General features: G+C 38.0%; 1 protein-coding gene across 3 annotated transcripts in view; it reads left to right on the forward strand.

Moving 5' to 3' along the window:
* The window catches only part of PLGRKT (plasminogen receptor with a C-terminal lysine), a 43347-nt gene extending 33426 nt beyond the window's left edge, over positions 1-9921 (forward strand). For all 3 annotated transcript variants that reach the window (XM_049642964.1, XM_049643033.1, XM_049642891.1), the window contains 3 exons: positions 4934-5064; positions 5642-5751; positions 9503-9921. In XM_049642964.1, coding sequence (XP_049498921.1) covers positions 4934-5064; positions 5642-5751; positions 9503-9624 — 363 coding nt within the window. In that variant the 3' untranslated portion in view covers positions 9625-9921. The remainder of the gene's footprint in view (positions 1-4933; positions 5065-5641; positions 5752-9502) is intronic.
* The last annotated feature ends 5186 nt before the right edge of the window (positions 9922-15107 follow it).

Raw genomic sequence — 15107 nt, forward strand, 5'->3', positions numbered from 1 at the left:
TCTTTTTGGCATTGCCCAATTAAGGAAATAAAAACACAACTTTTCTGTTACTTGGGAATATATTATGCATAAGTTAAAAGGCCACTGGAAACTAAAAAGACAGAAGTAACTGATTTTTTTCAAGATTGGTCTAATTATTTCTCAAAAATAGAAAAGGCTCCAATGGAAAAAAATGCAATGAAAATAATTTATAGGACAATGTCATTGCCTTCTTTGAGCTCTGAAAATATTTTCTGCGTCCAAGTGAAATTTAATCACTTTATTATTGTATTAAGGGGAAACTTGCATTAAGTGGTCTGTGGAACTTTATGTAATTGTCCCTTCTGAAACTCAAGAGATTGATAAATTACTGAGGTCAGTAATTTTGTGACTGTTCTTAATATTTTTTAAACAAAGAGGGGTGCCTGGGTGGCTCAATTGGTTAAGTGTCTGACTCTTGATTTCAGTTCAGGTCATGATCTCACGGTTCGTGGGACTGAGCCCCTGCAGCTGGCTCCTCTCTGGCAGTGCAGAGTTGGCTTGGGACTCTCTCTCTCCTCTTTCCCTGCTCATGTGCTCTCTAAATAAATAAATAGATAGATAGATAAAGCTTAAATATATATTTTTCTATAAAATATAAAATATATTTTATTAAATTATTTAAATATAACAATTAAATATATTAATATGTTAAATATATATTTATTTAAAAATATATATGTATAATATAAATATATATATAAACACAGAAACTGAAGAATTAAAATACACAAGAGGGGGTTGCCTGGGGTAGCCCAGTCAATTGAGCGACCGACTTGATTTCAGCTCAGGTCATGATCTCACTGTCGTGAGATGGAGCCCCGTGTCCAGCTCTGTGCTGGGCATGGGGCCTGCTTGAGAGTCTCTCTTTCTCTGTCCCTCCCACACTTGCCCATGCACTCTCTCTCTAAAATAAATAAATTAATTAAAATTAAATAAAATACACAAGAAAGAGCAGATATAACAGTTTTATGAATGTAGTCAGCATATGGTTGCTACTACTATGTACAATTAAAAAAATTTTTTTGATGTTTATTTATTTTTGATAGGGAGAGAGAGACAGAGTCAGAGCATGAGTGGAAGAGGGGCCGCAAGAGAGGGAGACACAGAATCCGAAGCAGCTTCCAGGGCCTGATCTGTCAGCACAAAGCCTAACGTGGGGCTCAAACCCACAAACGTGAGATCATGGCCTGAACTGAAGTCGGACACTTAGCCGACTGAGCCACCCAGGTGCCCCTATTACAATTATTTTTAATAGGCTAGTTCCCTTTTATTATGTTCTCTTTAAAATGAATTGTGGTTCTATAACTGTTAAACTAGTATCACATAAACCTATAAGAACATTAGAGTCTGAAATCATAAGAAGTAACATTCTAATTTCAAATTGTTTTGTAAAGCAATACCAAAAATAAGAGACAAAAAAAACCCTAGTATTATAAAAAGATCTAAAATTCTTTTAAAATAGGATGAAGAATTTTACATTTATGATTTGGGTTAAAAACTGCTAAGGAGGGGTGCCTGGGTGGCTCAGTCAGTTAAGCATCCAACTTCAGCTCAGGTCATTATCTCACGGTTCGTGGGTTCAAGCCCTGCATTGGGCTCTGTGCTGACAGCTCAGAGCCTGGAGCCTATTTCAGATTCTGTCTCTCCCTCTCTCTCTGCCCCTTCCCTACTCACGCTCTGTCTCTATCTCTCAAAAATAAACAATAAAAAAAATTATTTTAATTAAAAAAACTATTAAGGAAACTTACTGTACATGTTCTCTTTTTCTCGTATTTCTTATGTGTCAATATTTGGGGAAGAAGGGTGAAAATGAATGTACATTTATTTACATGATGCCTATTATTGGTAAATTAATAGAATTATCCCTTATGGCTGCTGAAAAAGTTTGTTAATAAAATTCATTAATTAATTTGAAGTTTGAAATGTATTTAGATCTAGGCCTATGATTTTAAGCATAATTTATGAAGCATGAGATAATTAATAAACTTAATTGGTAATTAAAATTATAGCTCAGTGATGTCTTTCATCAGGAATTTTTTTGCCCACAGAGAGGGTATGCATAGATTTTTTTTTAATGCTAGGCTCAGAGTTTATTGTAGATACACAGTCTTACTGATTATCACAATTTATGATATACAGAGATGAATGCCTCTATTCTTATTAGAAGAGACACATAAAATAAGATTTGTTCATAACCATTTTTAAAATAAACTTAAATTTTAGAACAGCTTTAGTTTTATAGAAAAAGAGGACAGGGGCGCCTGGGTGGCTCAGTCAGTTAAGCGTCTGACTCTTGGTTTCAGCTCAGGTCATGGTCACACGGTTTTGTGAGTTTGAGCCCTGCATCCAGCTCCGCTCTGACAGTGCAGAGCCTGCTTGGGATTTTCTCTCTCTCTCTCTCTCTCTCTCTCTCTCTCTCTCTCTCTCTGCCTCCCCCACTCATACTGTCCATCTCTCTCAAAATACATAAACTTAAAAAAAAAAAAGAGGACAGGGTTCTTGAATACCCCATACTTAGTATACTCTACAGTTAATATCTAACATTATTTTAACTGTCACAACTAAGAAATTAACATTGATATATCACTATTAAATAAATTCCATATTCAAATTTCATTAGTTTTTCCCTAATTTCCTTTTCTGTCCCACGATCCCATCCAGGATGCTTCATTACTGCATACAATGCGATTCACTCTTTGTGCGTGAAGTTTAAAGGTCTTTGGCAAATGCAGTGTCACCTTTCCACCACGACAGTGCCATACAGATTAGTTCCACCAACCTTACAAAGCCCTCTGTTCCCAATCTTTTGAGAATTCCCAGAGGATCAGTTTTCAGACTGATATTTCAGCTTGATCTTTGGTTGGGAAAACCTAGGCTGTGAATTTTTTCAGGCAGTGGTTCTCAATCCTAGCTGCACACTGGAATTACCTGGCAACCTTTAAAAAATATTAATGACTGGTCCTCACTCCAGATCCTAGTTTCACTGGTCCGGGGTGTGGGCCTGGGCATTGGGATTTTGAAAAGTTCCTGAGAGGCTCACAATGTGCAGGTACGATTCAGAACCACTGATCTTGTGTTCATCTGTTTCATGATTGGATTCAGCTGCATTTTGATAACAACACAAATGATTAATTGATGCATCTACATCACTTTGGGGGGGGATACTATGAACTATCATGTAAGTTTTTGAATAAGTAATATAGCAAGGATGCATTTCACATGCTAACTCATCATGTACACAAAACACTCTGGCTGGAGGAGGCTTTTCTGCTGTTATTTCCTGTTTGATCAACCTGGGCAGCTCCAGGTTATTTCCTCGAAGGGTATTCAGCCATGTTTCAGGTTGGCTTGGCCATCATCTCTGGACTCTAGGATGCTGCTATTCCCCTGATATCCAGCCACTTTCCCTACCCAGCACGTGGTTTATGGCCCCTGCCTGAGTGTCTGTTAAGGAGTCCCCAGGCTCTAGGTTTTGTGGACTATCTGGTAAGCCCAGACCTGCCTTCAATTGTCAGCTACCTTCTATGACCCTCTTCAGGTTGACACAGGAACCCTGCAAACATTCTCCATACCCCCTGGCGGCTGAGGGAGACTGAGTGGCCTCTCTCAGGTCTGCTCTAAGCCTAGATCTGCCTTGCAACCATTTCTGCTCCACTTCAGTTGTCCCTTGCCAGAATTCCCAACAGAAGATAGGCCCACAGGTGCACTCTGGGGATCCCCAAACCCTAAATCCATCACAACCCTCCAGAGTTTCAACCCCTAAGAGGGGCCAAGGAGCCAAGCCCCATCTTTAAATCTAAAATCTCCCTTTCTTCTTCTAGTTCCTTCTTACAGTAGAAAGGCAGCAAGAAGGGAAAACGGAGTCACGTTATTTCCCATTCCTTCCCACCCTATGGTTTACATCATGAATTCTATGCTTGCTGTCCTCTATATTCTGCTAATGATACACAGTGCCAAGATTTTAGAATTTAAAAAACAACTTTTATCTCTCAAGAATCTGACTTTCTTGGGGTGCCTGGATGGCTCAGTCGGTTAAGCATCCGACTTCAGCTCAGGTCATGATTTCACGGTTCGTGGGCTTGAGCCCCATGTTCAGCTCTGTGCTGACAGCTCAGGAGCTGCTTTGGATCCTGGGTCTCCCTCTCTCTCTGCCCCTCTCCCACTCCCACTCTGTCTCTTGCTCTCAAAAATAAATAATAAAAACATTTTTAAAAAAAGAATCTGAATTTCTCAAAATAATGGGCTGTCAGACAGTTGCTTCTCTTGTGTTTTCTAAATATCCCTTCAGAAATCCAGTCTCCTTTTGTGCTCTGGGCTGTATATGCTTTCTGCTCCAATGAAGCGAAAGACACTGACTAAAGTGACAAAGCACTTGAGGCAAAAAGAAGATTATGGCAAAGAAAAATCTCTATTGATGTCTTAGAGTAAAACCCCTCTACAATCATATCATAAAATGATATGGACCTGCTACATCAAGTGAATGTCAATTTGCAGCCAGATAAATTTGGAAAGAAAAATGATTTCAATGCAATTTCTAATAATGGCCAATAAGATGTACTTGCATTTAAAAGCACATAGATCTTTCCTCACAAGTGACAGAATAGGCTGAACATATATTTTAGGGTTGAATAAAAGTTCCAGATCACATGCATTCAAGACCTGAGGACACAGAAGAAGAATATCATATCCAGTCTGTATATATATTCCAGGAAGATTTCACTGCCAAGGTGACAGCTGTGGATAGCTGTCCAGAGGAACTTCAGTCAAAGTCTATTGAGATTAAAAAAAAAAAAAAAAACAAGACGAATAAAAACAAATGAAGAATGAAAATCCCTTGGAAGAGCAGATTATTAACTCTGTGCTCCAAATCAAAAGATGAGTAACCAGACTTTGCTATTTGTTTCTTCCTCAGCTGGAAAGACAGCTAATGATGCAGAATGAAATGAGAGAAAGGCAGATGGCTTTGCAGATTGCTTGGTCTCGAGAATTCCTCAAATATTTTGGAACTTTTTTTGGCATTGCAGCCATCTCTTTAACAGCTGGGTATGTTTGCTATTTACTTTAAACTTGTCTTAAGTAATTTACTTATTTTTTCTTTTGACATTACATATCATTATCAAGTTGACCAAGATAGGACTTTGTTGCAAATAGTGTATACGTAAAAACAGTAACCCCTTATAGCTTAGTCCTTGGAGATAACTGTAGAACCAGGGTAGAAATAGTTAATTCTACCTCTAGTGTCTCAGATTTCTTCTATCCTTTTCTCCATTTTATAAGTTACAGGACTGACTTAATACCAAGATAGAAGAAGTCCTCTGCTAATTTATCTCCACAATCCATAAGGGGGATATAGCAATACTTAACCATTTTTTAAATGATTAATCTGAGCCTCAATGTCAAATAAAGACGAGCAAGTCATAGACTCTGCTCTTGAGAATTGCAGACTCTGGGGAGAGGTTGTGGGTAAGAAAATTCTATTTCTGTAAAATACTCAAACGTACTAAGTACCTTCTAAAATGGAGGACATTCGTCCAAAAGCAGGTAATTTTTTTTCATTGAGTATGGAGATAAGTATTTACATGCCATTCTTGATATTTATTCTTTTTTGTTCTTGAACCAGAGCAATAAGAAGGAAGAAGCCAGCCTTCCTCTTCCCTATCATTCCATTAGGCTTTGTCTTCACCTACCAGTATGACTTAGGATATGGAACCCTTCTCCAAAGAATGAAAGGTCAGTTTTTGATAAAGCAGAGTCTATTTCTGATTCATCTTCTGGTTCAAGGATCCTCTCCTTATGATCCCTTCATTTATGGGCATTTTGACAAGACCCCTCTCTGAGCTTCCAATGACCAACATATCTGCTCCCTCTCATAGCAGTGTGCTAGAGTCAACTCATACCAGCTCACGTGAACTATCAAATTTTCAGGAATTTGTAAGCTGGTTGTTAAATACAGTCATTATTAAAAATTAAATTATATAAACTTATAATTAAATAAATTACAAAAATAATATTAAATTCTATTAAAAACAATGGTAATATATACTCAACTTACCAGTTTTTCATTATTTTACTATTATCAGTACTCCTAAGTTATGTGTATCTATTTTATGTGTATCTACTGTATCTGCATGGCAGAAATGCAGATACAATAGACAGACACAATAAGATACAGATACAACCCTGACTTCAGTGGCATCCCATTGGTAGCCTGAAGTTGGTCATGGTGGGAATATTTACACATGGAAATCTGCAAACACCAAATCAAGGCTTGACTTACTATTTTGTTGATTGTCTAAGCCAGGGGTTGGCAAACTATGGCCTGCAGGCTGGCCACATGTTTTTGAAAATAAAGTTTTATTAAAACACAGACATGCCCATTGATTTCTGAATTGTCTGTGGATATATTCCCATTACCACAACAGAGCTGAGTGGCTGCAATAGAGACATAAGGTCCCACAAGCCTAAAATATTTACTGTCTGGCCCTTTTAAGAAAGCTTGCCAACATGGTCTAGACTGAAGGAAGTGAAGAAGAAAATGTTAATACTGTAGATTGTGCTTAAATGTTTGTTGTGTCAATGGCTATTACACTGTGACTAGCACAAACAGTTGAGGAAATATTCTCCCAACATTTAAAAACTGTTATCTGAAAAATAAATAAATAAATAAATAAATAAATAAAGTAAAATAAAATAAAAACTGTTATGCGATTCAGCTAAGTTGTTTACATCATTCTCAAACAAATAACATTCCAACATATGTTATTGTTTCCACTTTTGTCCTACTCATTAGTATAAATGAAAATACCAACAAATATTCATGTTGGAATTATACTCTCTCATCAATTACAACTATAGATTAGCTATGAATATAATATTTCAGGAAAAAAACAATAAAAACATTCTGAGAATCAATTTGCTATGGGAAATTTATGATAAAGTATACAGAACATTTTATTATTTTTTTATAAATTGTGTGCTACATTTATTTTATATAAGTAAAATTTATAATAAACTTATGTTCATAATAAACTTATATGCTTTTTTTTTTTTCCGGGAGAGCTGGTTGTTAAATAATCACCAGCACCATGCTGTTCGCACAGAACTCTGGATTTTATTGCCCTAGAAAATAGCACTGCCACTGTCCCTTCTTCTTGAGCCTTTGACCCAGAGCATATTGGAAACAGTGCTTTCCCAAGCCTTTCCTCTCATGGGCTCTGTGGGCACATCACTGTCTCTCAAGCTCTGTGGGGACTGATTTGGTACAGGAAGGGAAGAAGTATAGACTCCTTTGCAGGTATTGGAATCAGGGAGTAGAACTTCTCTTTCCCAAGCCTAGAGAGATACAAGGGTTATATGTTCTTAAAAATTCCCATTTGAAGATGGAAATACATTTTCCACACAAAAACTCTGCAAAAATGTTCCTTGGGGTCAAGCATTATTGGTATCATATCATAGTTCAGCTATATTGTGGGCTAAATAGTTTTTTGTTGATGGCCTAGAAATTTCTTGATTGCATTATTACTATGGGAAAATGCATTTTAAACACTGACCTACAAATTAAATTCTGGAGTGCAATCTCATTTTATGCAGGAGACTAACTACACAACTGATGTACCAATGTTAAAGCTCATTTCAATAACCTACTCAGTTTCATGCTACTCATCTGCTTAAGAATTCATTAGTCTGATTTTGCAAGATGAGGAGCTCTGGAGATAGATGGTAGGGATGCCTGCGCAGCATTATGAATGTTTTTAATACCACTGAACTGTAGACTCAACATGGTTAAGACAGTAAATATTATATGTATTTTACCACCATAAAAAAGAATGGGGGGGAAAACTCACTAGTCTTGAGTTCAATTGTTTCATTGTTTATATGGACATTAGAATTCTTAGCGCCTCATAAAAATTAATATGTACTATTAAATGTCAAGCCTGTTACACAGCATTCACTTGATCATATTACTAATAGAGAACAAGTTTATTTTCTAAGAACACTGTGATTGTATGTTTGGGAAGTAATTTTATTACAGGTCCATCAGAATCCACAGAACATATAATTTTAAAATTTCAAGACACACTGTCGGAATTTCCTGTTTAAAAAATATATATAGGGGCACATGGGCAGCTCGGTCAGCTCTTCTCAGCTCAGGTCTTGATCTTACGGTTGTGAGTTAGAGCCCCATGTTGGGCTCCTCTAATCTACCAGGAAATGTGCCATCTTCGAAAGTTTAGGTTATAACATTTAGCCCTGTTAACTAGTGATGACCCAATATATACAACCCTTGTTTGACTGAATTTATCATCAGCCTTTCTGCAAACACATGGTGAGAATTTGCAGTATGTGAGGCCCTATCACATGGAAACATCTAGTATGTCATCAAAGGCTTGTCTAATTACATATAATTTATAATGATTTTTACTTACTACTTAAGATAGAGGCAAAAAAAAAAAGATGTTTGCCGATGGTTGAAACATTATAATTTGAAAATTGTAAGCCCACCCTCTTGGGCCTGGGGTACAAATAAACTGTGTGCTAAAATAGAGGTACTTAAAGGAAACATTTGCCTTCATTCCCAAGGAAAGTTTATAGAATGTCAACAATGTAGATTATAATTTTTTTAATCTTGCTAATTAGTCTTCAACTGGGCCCAAGACAGTACTAGCTGTTATTTAAAAGAGGAATTGTTTATAAAAATGTATATTCTTGGGAAGCCTGGGTGGCTCAGTTGGTTAGGCGTCCAACTTCGGCTCAGGTCCTGATCTCACTGCTTGTGAGTTTGAGCCCCACCTAGGGCTCTGTGCTGACAGCTCAGAGCCTGGAGCCTGCTTCAGATTCTGTGTCTCCCTCTCTCTCTGCCCCTCCCCTGCTCACGCTCTGTCTCGCTTTCTCTCCCTCTCTCAAATATAAAAAATAAAACATTAAAAAAAAATTTTTAATGTATATTCTTGTGTGTATGTATGTATACAGACTAAAGAACATTTAATATTATTTTGGGTATAAGTGGTTTCAGGTAAAAGATTAGCTTTTCTGAAAAAGTAGAATTTTAATAAGCTTTATTTCCTCTTATGTGTGTCACTTACATATTAAGGGCAATATAGCAAAGACTTTTTGGCTTCTCCATCCCAAACCCCTCCAAACACAACTAAGGCTTACCATCCTGACTTTCCTTCAAGGGATTAAGTATTACATGTGGTATTCTTTTTCTTTTACATTTTAAAATGCTGTCTTCTATCAAGTAAAATCTATGGCATATCATTTATCTCTGAGTCTTCAGAATTCCTTTCCTCCCAAAGGAAAGAATGGCCTTCCTTTGGGAGTTTCCTTCCCCTAAGGACAATGGGTGAAACATGTGAATGTGAGATTTAGGGGCATGCCTCCAACACTGTTACAGCTTGTCATTGCGATATAGCAATTTGGCCTTCTCACAAAACACTAATGGCCATTTTGTCACCTTGCATATTTCTGTACTTTATTTAAGGTGAAGCTGAGAACATACTGGAAACAGAAAAGAGTAAGTTGCAGCTGCCGAAAGGAATGATCACTTTCGAAAGCCTTGAAAAAGCCAGAAGGGAACAGAGTAAATTCTTCGTAGACAAATGAAATTATGTTTACCCACCGAATCTCAAAACACATCATTGTTGACTTGAATCATGGTTTTTACAATTTTTAGATGCTTGAGATTTTGATATAATGGATTTTATTTTAAAATATTAAAATGCAAGATGGGTTTTGTTAAATGATTTTAAAATAATATTTATAACATTCAACACAAAATTATGGAGGTACTCTAAATAACTTATTTCCTATATATGTGTGTATTACAAATATCTAAATGTATAATTAATAAATTATGTTGTTTTGAATTTCTGGAAGCAAATGTCCTGCTGCTCTCATTTCTCTGTCACACATGTTCCCTATCACATTTCTCTCCCACCAATACTTCTTTTATTTGGATTTGTCGACTGTCCTGTCTCTACATGATAGAAAACAACTAATGTTAATGACTAACATGAATATTGTACTTATTATGGCCACTTATTTTTTTGCATATATTATTGTAATCATCCCAACAATCCCATAAAGCAGGCATCATTTTACGGCTGTGGAAACTAAGACACAGAGAACTTAAATTACTTGCCTAGAGCCATATATAGACTTGAACCTAAATGGTTTGGCTCCAGTGAATATGCTCTAAAAGGCCTTGAAAAGGTTAGACCTTTAACACATTCTTGCCAAGCGAAGACAGCTGTGAAAGACAAAAGGTAAACACAGTCAAATGATGATTCAGGACAGAGCTGCTAAAGAGGTGGCAATGAGGGGAGGTTGATTAGGATCCTACCTTTTTACTTCCACTCACCAGGAAACCTATACTCATAAGATAACCCTATTTAGCCCCATTCCTACAGTTGCAAACCCTACATATAATAGAATAGTTACAAAGATATTTCCTGATACCTACTCTGTATCAAGCACTATTGTAGGCCCTAGGGTTACATGAGTGAATGAACAGACAAGGTTGGTGCATCTCAGGCAAAGGAATGTGTTCTAGTAAGGGGTGGAAGAACTGAGGAAAGGAACAAACAAACATGGAGATAAACAAGACCATTTCTGATGGTGACGAATGCTCCAGTAGAAATAAAACAGGATGATAACAGAGTGATTGGGAGCATGTGGGGAGGGGGGACTATGGATCTGGGACAGTAGGAACTGCCTCTCTACAGAGGTAACGTTTGGGCTGATACTTGAATGGTGAATTAACCAGTCCTGTGAAGAGCAGCTAGGGGGACAGGGAAAGGATCTCAGCAAAGGGAAGAGCCAGAGGAAAAACTCTGAGACCTGGCATGGCCAAAGAATAGAAAGGCCAAGCAGAATAGGAGGAGATGAAATCTGAAGGGGGAACACAAGCCATTGTTATAAACGATAGTCATTATACTCAAGCAACTGACCACATATCAACATATGGTTCTGACAGAATCATAGTTGTAGAGAACGTTGGGTGAGGTCTTAAAGGATGCACTGAAGTTCTCCATGAAGATAAGGAGGTGCAGAACAATGACATGCTGGGCAGAAGAAGAGGCTTGATTAAAGGCAAGACAGGATGTCACTTCCAGGGATTTGCTGCTGGTTTGATTTGCCTAGGCTGGGGGGTTCCTCCTGTGAGGGACGTGTTAAGAAATGCACTTGGAGGCACAGATTATCTCTGGAATGGCTTTGGGTTTAAGGAATCTGCATCCTGAGAGTAATGGGCATGAAATATCTGCACTGGGTTTTACTGGAATTAGTCACTATAGGGGGAAGATCCCAGAGCCCATGCAATGAAGAACGGCAATAGTCCACCCGAGTACTGGCCAGGGCCTGAACTAAGGCTGTGGCTTTGAGCATAGGTTCAGGAAAGTGACACAGAAGAATAGCAAAACTGGGAAACTAGTTTGAGTTTGTGGAGGGAGAAGAAAGTAAGTTCTCTTCATTGAATCATTAGCATGGGTTTCCTGGAGGACATGGGAAAGTAGTGATTAGGAGGCACACTGGTGGTCTAAAGGATACTTAACATCTAGCACTGGTTCATAGACCATGCCAGAATCTGGAATTGCATTTCTTTTACCTTAAATTCAATCATTCTGTCCGAACATTCCTGACACGGTCTAGCCAGGGCCCACCGAGAATGGGCTTAAGTGTCCTGCAAAGACTGACTGGCTAAAGACCTTACACAAGATGTGTGTCAGTGTGCAACATATCAGGCTGGGGTCCCTCTGGACCACCAGGACATTCATTTGTATTGGCCTCTCACCCTGGCATTAACCCTGAGTTCGTTAGTAATTATTACTCAATAGAGCCTCTGCTAAACACACACACACTCACATTTTTGTTTGTGCCTATTGTGAGGCAAAAATCAAAGCAGAGCTATTAAATAAAGGCTTTGCAATTCAACTGTATTAAAATATATTCCAATTGTCTTTTGTATTACTGATTATCCAATGCTTTTCCCCTTATTATTAAACATAATAATATTTATATTATGAAATATAATAACATTTATAATTGAAAGGACAAACATTTTTGCTCTGACACTCGAGCTGTTAGCCATTTATGTTAATACTTGCATTAATTACTATTATTATTATTATTATTATTAAATTCTGATTACCAACTAGACATCTGACATTTCTTTTTTTTTGAATTTTCTAATGTTTTTTTATGTTTGAGAGAGAGCATGAGCTGGGAAGGGGCAGAGAGAAAGGGAGACAGAGGATCTGAAGTGGGCTCTGAGTTGACAGCAGAGAGCCCGATGCAGGGCTCAAACTCACAAATTGTGAGATTGTGACCTGAGCCAAAGTTGGACGCTCAACCAACTGAGCCATTCAGGTACCCCTAGACATCTAACATTTCTAAATACTGAACATGATGTGGTCTTTGTTCAGGTAGCTTATATTTACAGATCTTTGTGATATTACAAGAAGAATAAGGAAATTGTTGTAAGAAAATATATTAGAAGAAAAATAAGAAACTAAGGTCTGATTATAAGCAAAGATTTAGAGATTTGAATAAGGGTAACCTCACCCAGTGTCTTTTCAGTGATTAGAAACAAAGCTGGGGAAAATCTCATCCCTATCCTATGTGGCTGTTCATCTTCCCCCAAGACACTGCAGACCTAACCAAAGCAATGCAGAGATTCCCTCACCTTCACGTGGAGGTTAAGTCGTGGTGGGAAGGAAATAAATACGGGCCCCAAAATTTTCTGCACCAGAATGACCCTTATTGGAAATCAAATCACTTTATAATAATAAAATAATATAATAGCAAAAACAGTTTATAAAATCACAGTACTTAGCCATTTTGAACGTTTTTAACTCATATTTAAATGAGAGAACTGGGGACTAAAATTACAGTCACTAAAATTACAAATAAACTAAGTTTATATGATATTATACCCAACTCAGTTTGTGTTTGGGGGTAAAACTGAAGGGTCCTTTATGGTCCAGTACCTAACTTCACTTTGTAAAGATTATAAAAGTGTCCTAAATCTACTGAAAACAGTTTTAATGACAAATACTGAAGTTATTGTCCAGATGTTAAAAAGAGAAGACCCTTGGAAATGGTCTACTATAAGCTCCCATTTTCACATTTTCTCAAGAAAATGGAGGCTTTTTGTGATTTACCTAAAATTCCACATCTGGTAATGGTAGTTTGTACTAAAATGTTGGTGTTTTGAATTCCTGGCAGGATTCTCCCTGACTCTGAAAGAACAGTGACAATGAAAGTCAAAATCAAAAATATGCTTCTATAATATCATAGATACTCAGTCTCAGAGCCTTAGAAGAGGGGATTAGAAGGGCAGGGTTTAGGGCACCTGGATGGCTCAGTTGGTTAAGCATCCAACTTTGGCTTAGGTCATGATCTCATGGTTCGTGGGTTCAGACCCTGCGTCGGGCTCTGTGCTGACAGCTCGGAGCCTGGAGCCTGTTTCGGATTCTGTGTCTCCCTCTCTCTCTGCCCCTTCCCCGTTCATGCTCTGTCTGTCTCAAGAACAAATAAACATTTTTTAAAAAATTAAAAAAAAAAAAGAAGGGCAGGGTTTAGAAGAAGATGAGGAGGGAGCAGACTCAAATTACAAAGAATAATCTACAACCAATGTAATCTGAATGTGAGCAATCTGAAATTCATAATATATTTTATAGACTTTGACAATTTAATACACGCATGGTCAAAGGTTATATTCTAGAGACACTAGCCAGAACCTAGATAGTGTTTCTGCTCCACTGTTCTGGGAAAGGAACAAACTCTTGCTGGGAAAATATTATTAAATAAAGTCCACTAGCCAGGGATCACACTATCTCTTGGCCTTGGAGTGTGTTTGTTCTGCAAGAGGGTTGGAAATATTCCTTAGGTTTGGCCTTGTGGATGCCTACAGGGGATTTCAGGAATACCTGCATTCTACCAACTGTACAATTTGCAGAAAGTAGATTCTAGTATTCAGGGATGACTACTTAGCATCTCTGATGATTTTTCTACTGGTAACTTTGGAATTTATGAAGACTGGAGCAGTGCTTGGCCTGCAGGTGCACCAGGAAGCCCAGACTGACTAGGGGCGGGGGAGAGAAAGTGAGAAAGGCCTAGAAAATAAGAAGGCCAAAAAAAATGAGTAGTCTTCATGAAGGGATAAAGCTGACTCAAATGCCCCTCATAGTAAACAGCACAAAAATGGCTGCCAGGGGAGCCACTGGTAGGGGGAGTTGAGCCCCTCAGGGACCAAAGTCACCTGTGGGATTCTCTTGCAGCCCAGTTTATTTTGCTGTGCTAACTTGTTCCTCTGGCCACTTGGAAGACAGTAAGAAATGTGGCTGGGCAGGACAAATTCATCATGACTGCTGATAAAGGTAACTGGAAACCTAGGTCACTGATAAAGACTCAATGGTGCTGCTAAGTCTCAGGTTTAGATGACATTTCTGGTTCAAATTTTTCTGTCCACAGGTGTCACAGGATTGAATGATGGATTGCTAACCTCAGTTTATTTATTTTTTTCTTGGAGGACTTCCATTATGGCTAGCAGCACTCTGTGGATGTTTTCTGCTCTGCCTGGATGTGAGGGATAGGCAGACACTGACCCTGAGTTGGTATTAGAATTTCATTTGGTGTTAGAAGAACAGAGTTCAGGATGTGTCCACAATGAATTCATGTCCTAGAAAGGATTGGCAATCTGGGATTCTGGTTTGGTGAAGGTTTCAAAAAACTAGAAGGAAACAGTTGTTGAATACATGTGAAAGTCAATGGATCAGAGATACTAGTATACATTGAAATGTGTTAAGGGAGGTCTGTGAAAAGCTGTCAGAATGTCAGGATAATACGATTGGGATTTGAGGAATACAGGTGTTTTTTTTCCTTCTCTTCATACCATCCCCACACCATTAATTTACTGCTGATGAAGATGTGACTTGAGTAGAAGATAGAACTACTTGGTGAATTCTATTCACCAAGGTGATTTTGAAAAGAGAGCGAGCTTGCTAGGGACCCAATATAGGTTAAAATACTCGACAAGTTCACATCTTCTTAAATTACTCCAGAGAAAAGTTGGCCTCTGGAATGCT

This window comes from Panthera uncia, chromosome D4 (genome assembly GCF_023721935.1).
Source record: "Panthera uncia isolate 11264 chromosome D4, Puncia_PCG_1.0, whole genome shotgun sequence".
NCBI lineage: Eukaryota > Metazoa > Chordata > Mammalia > Carnivora > Felidae > Panthera > Panthera uncia.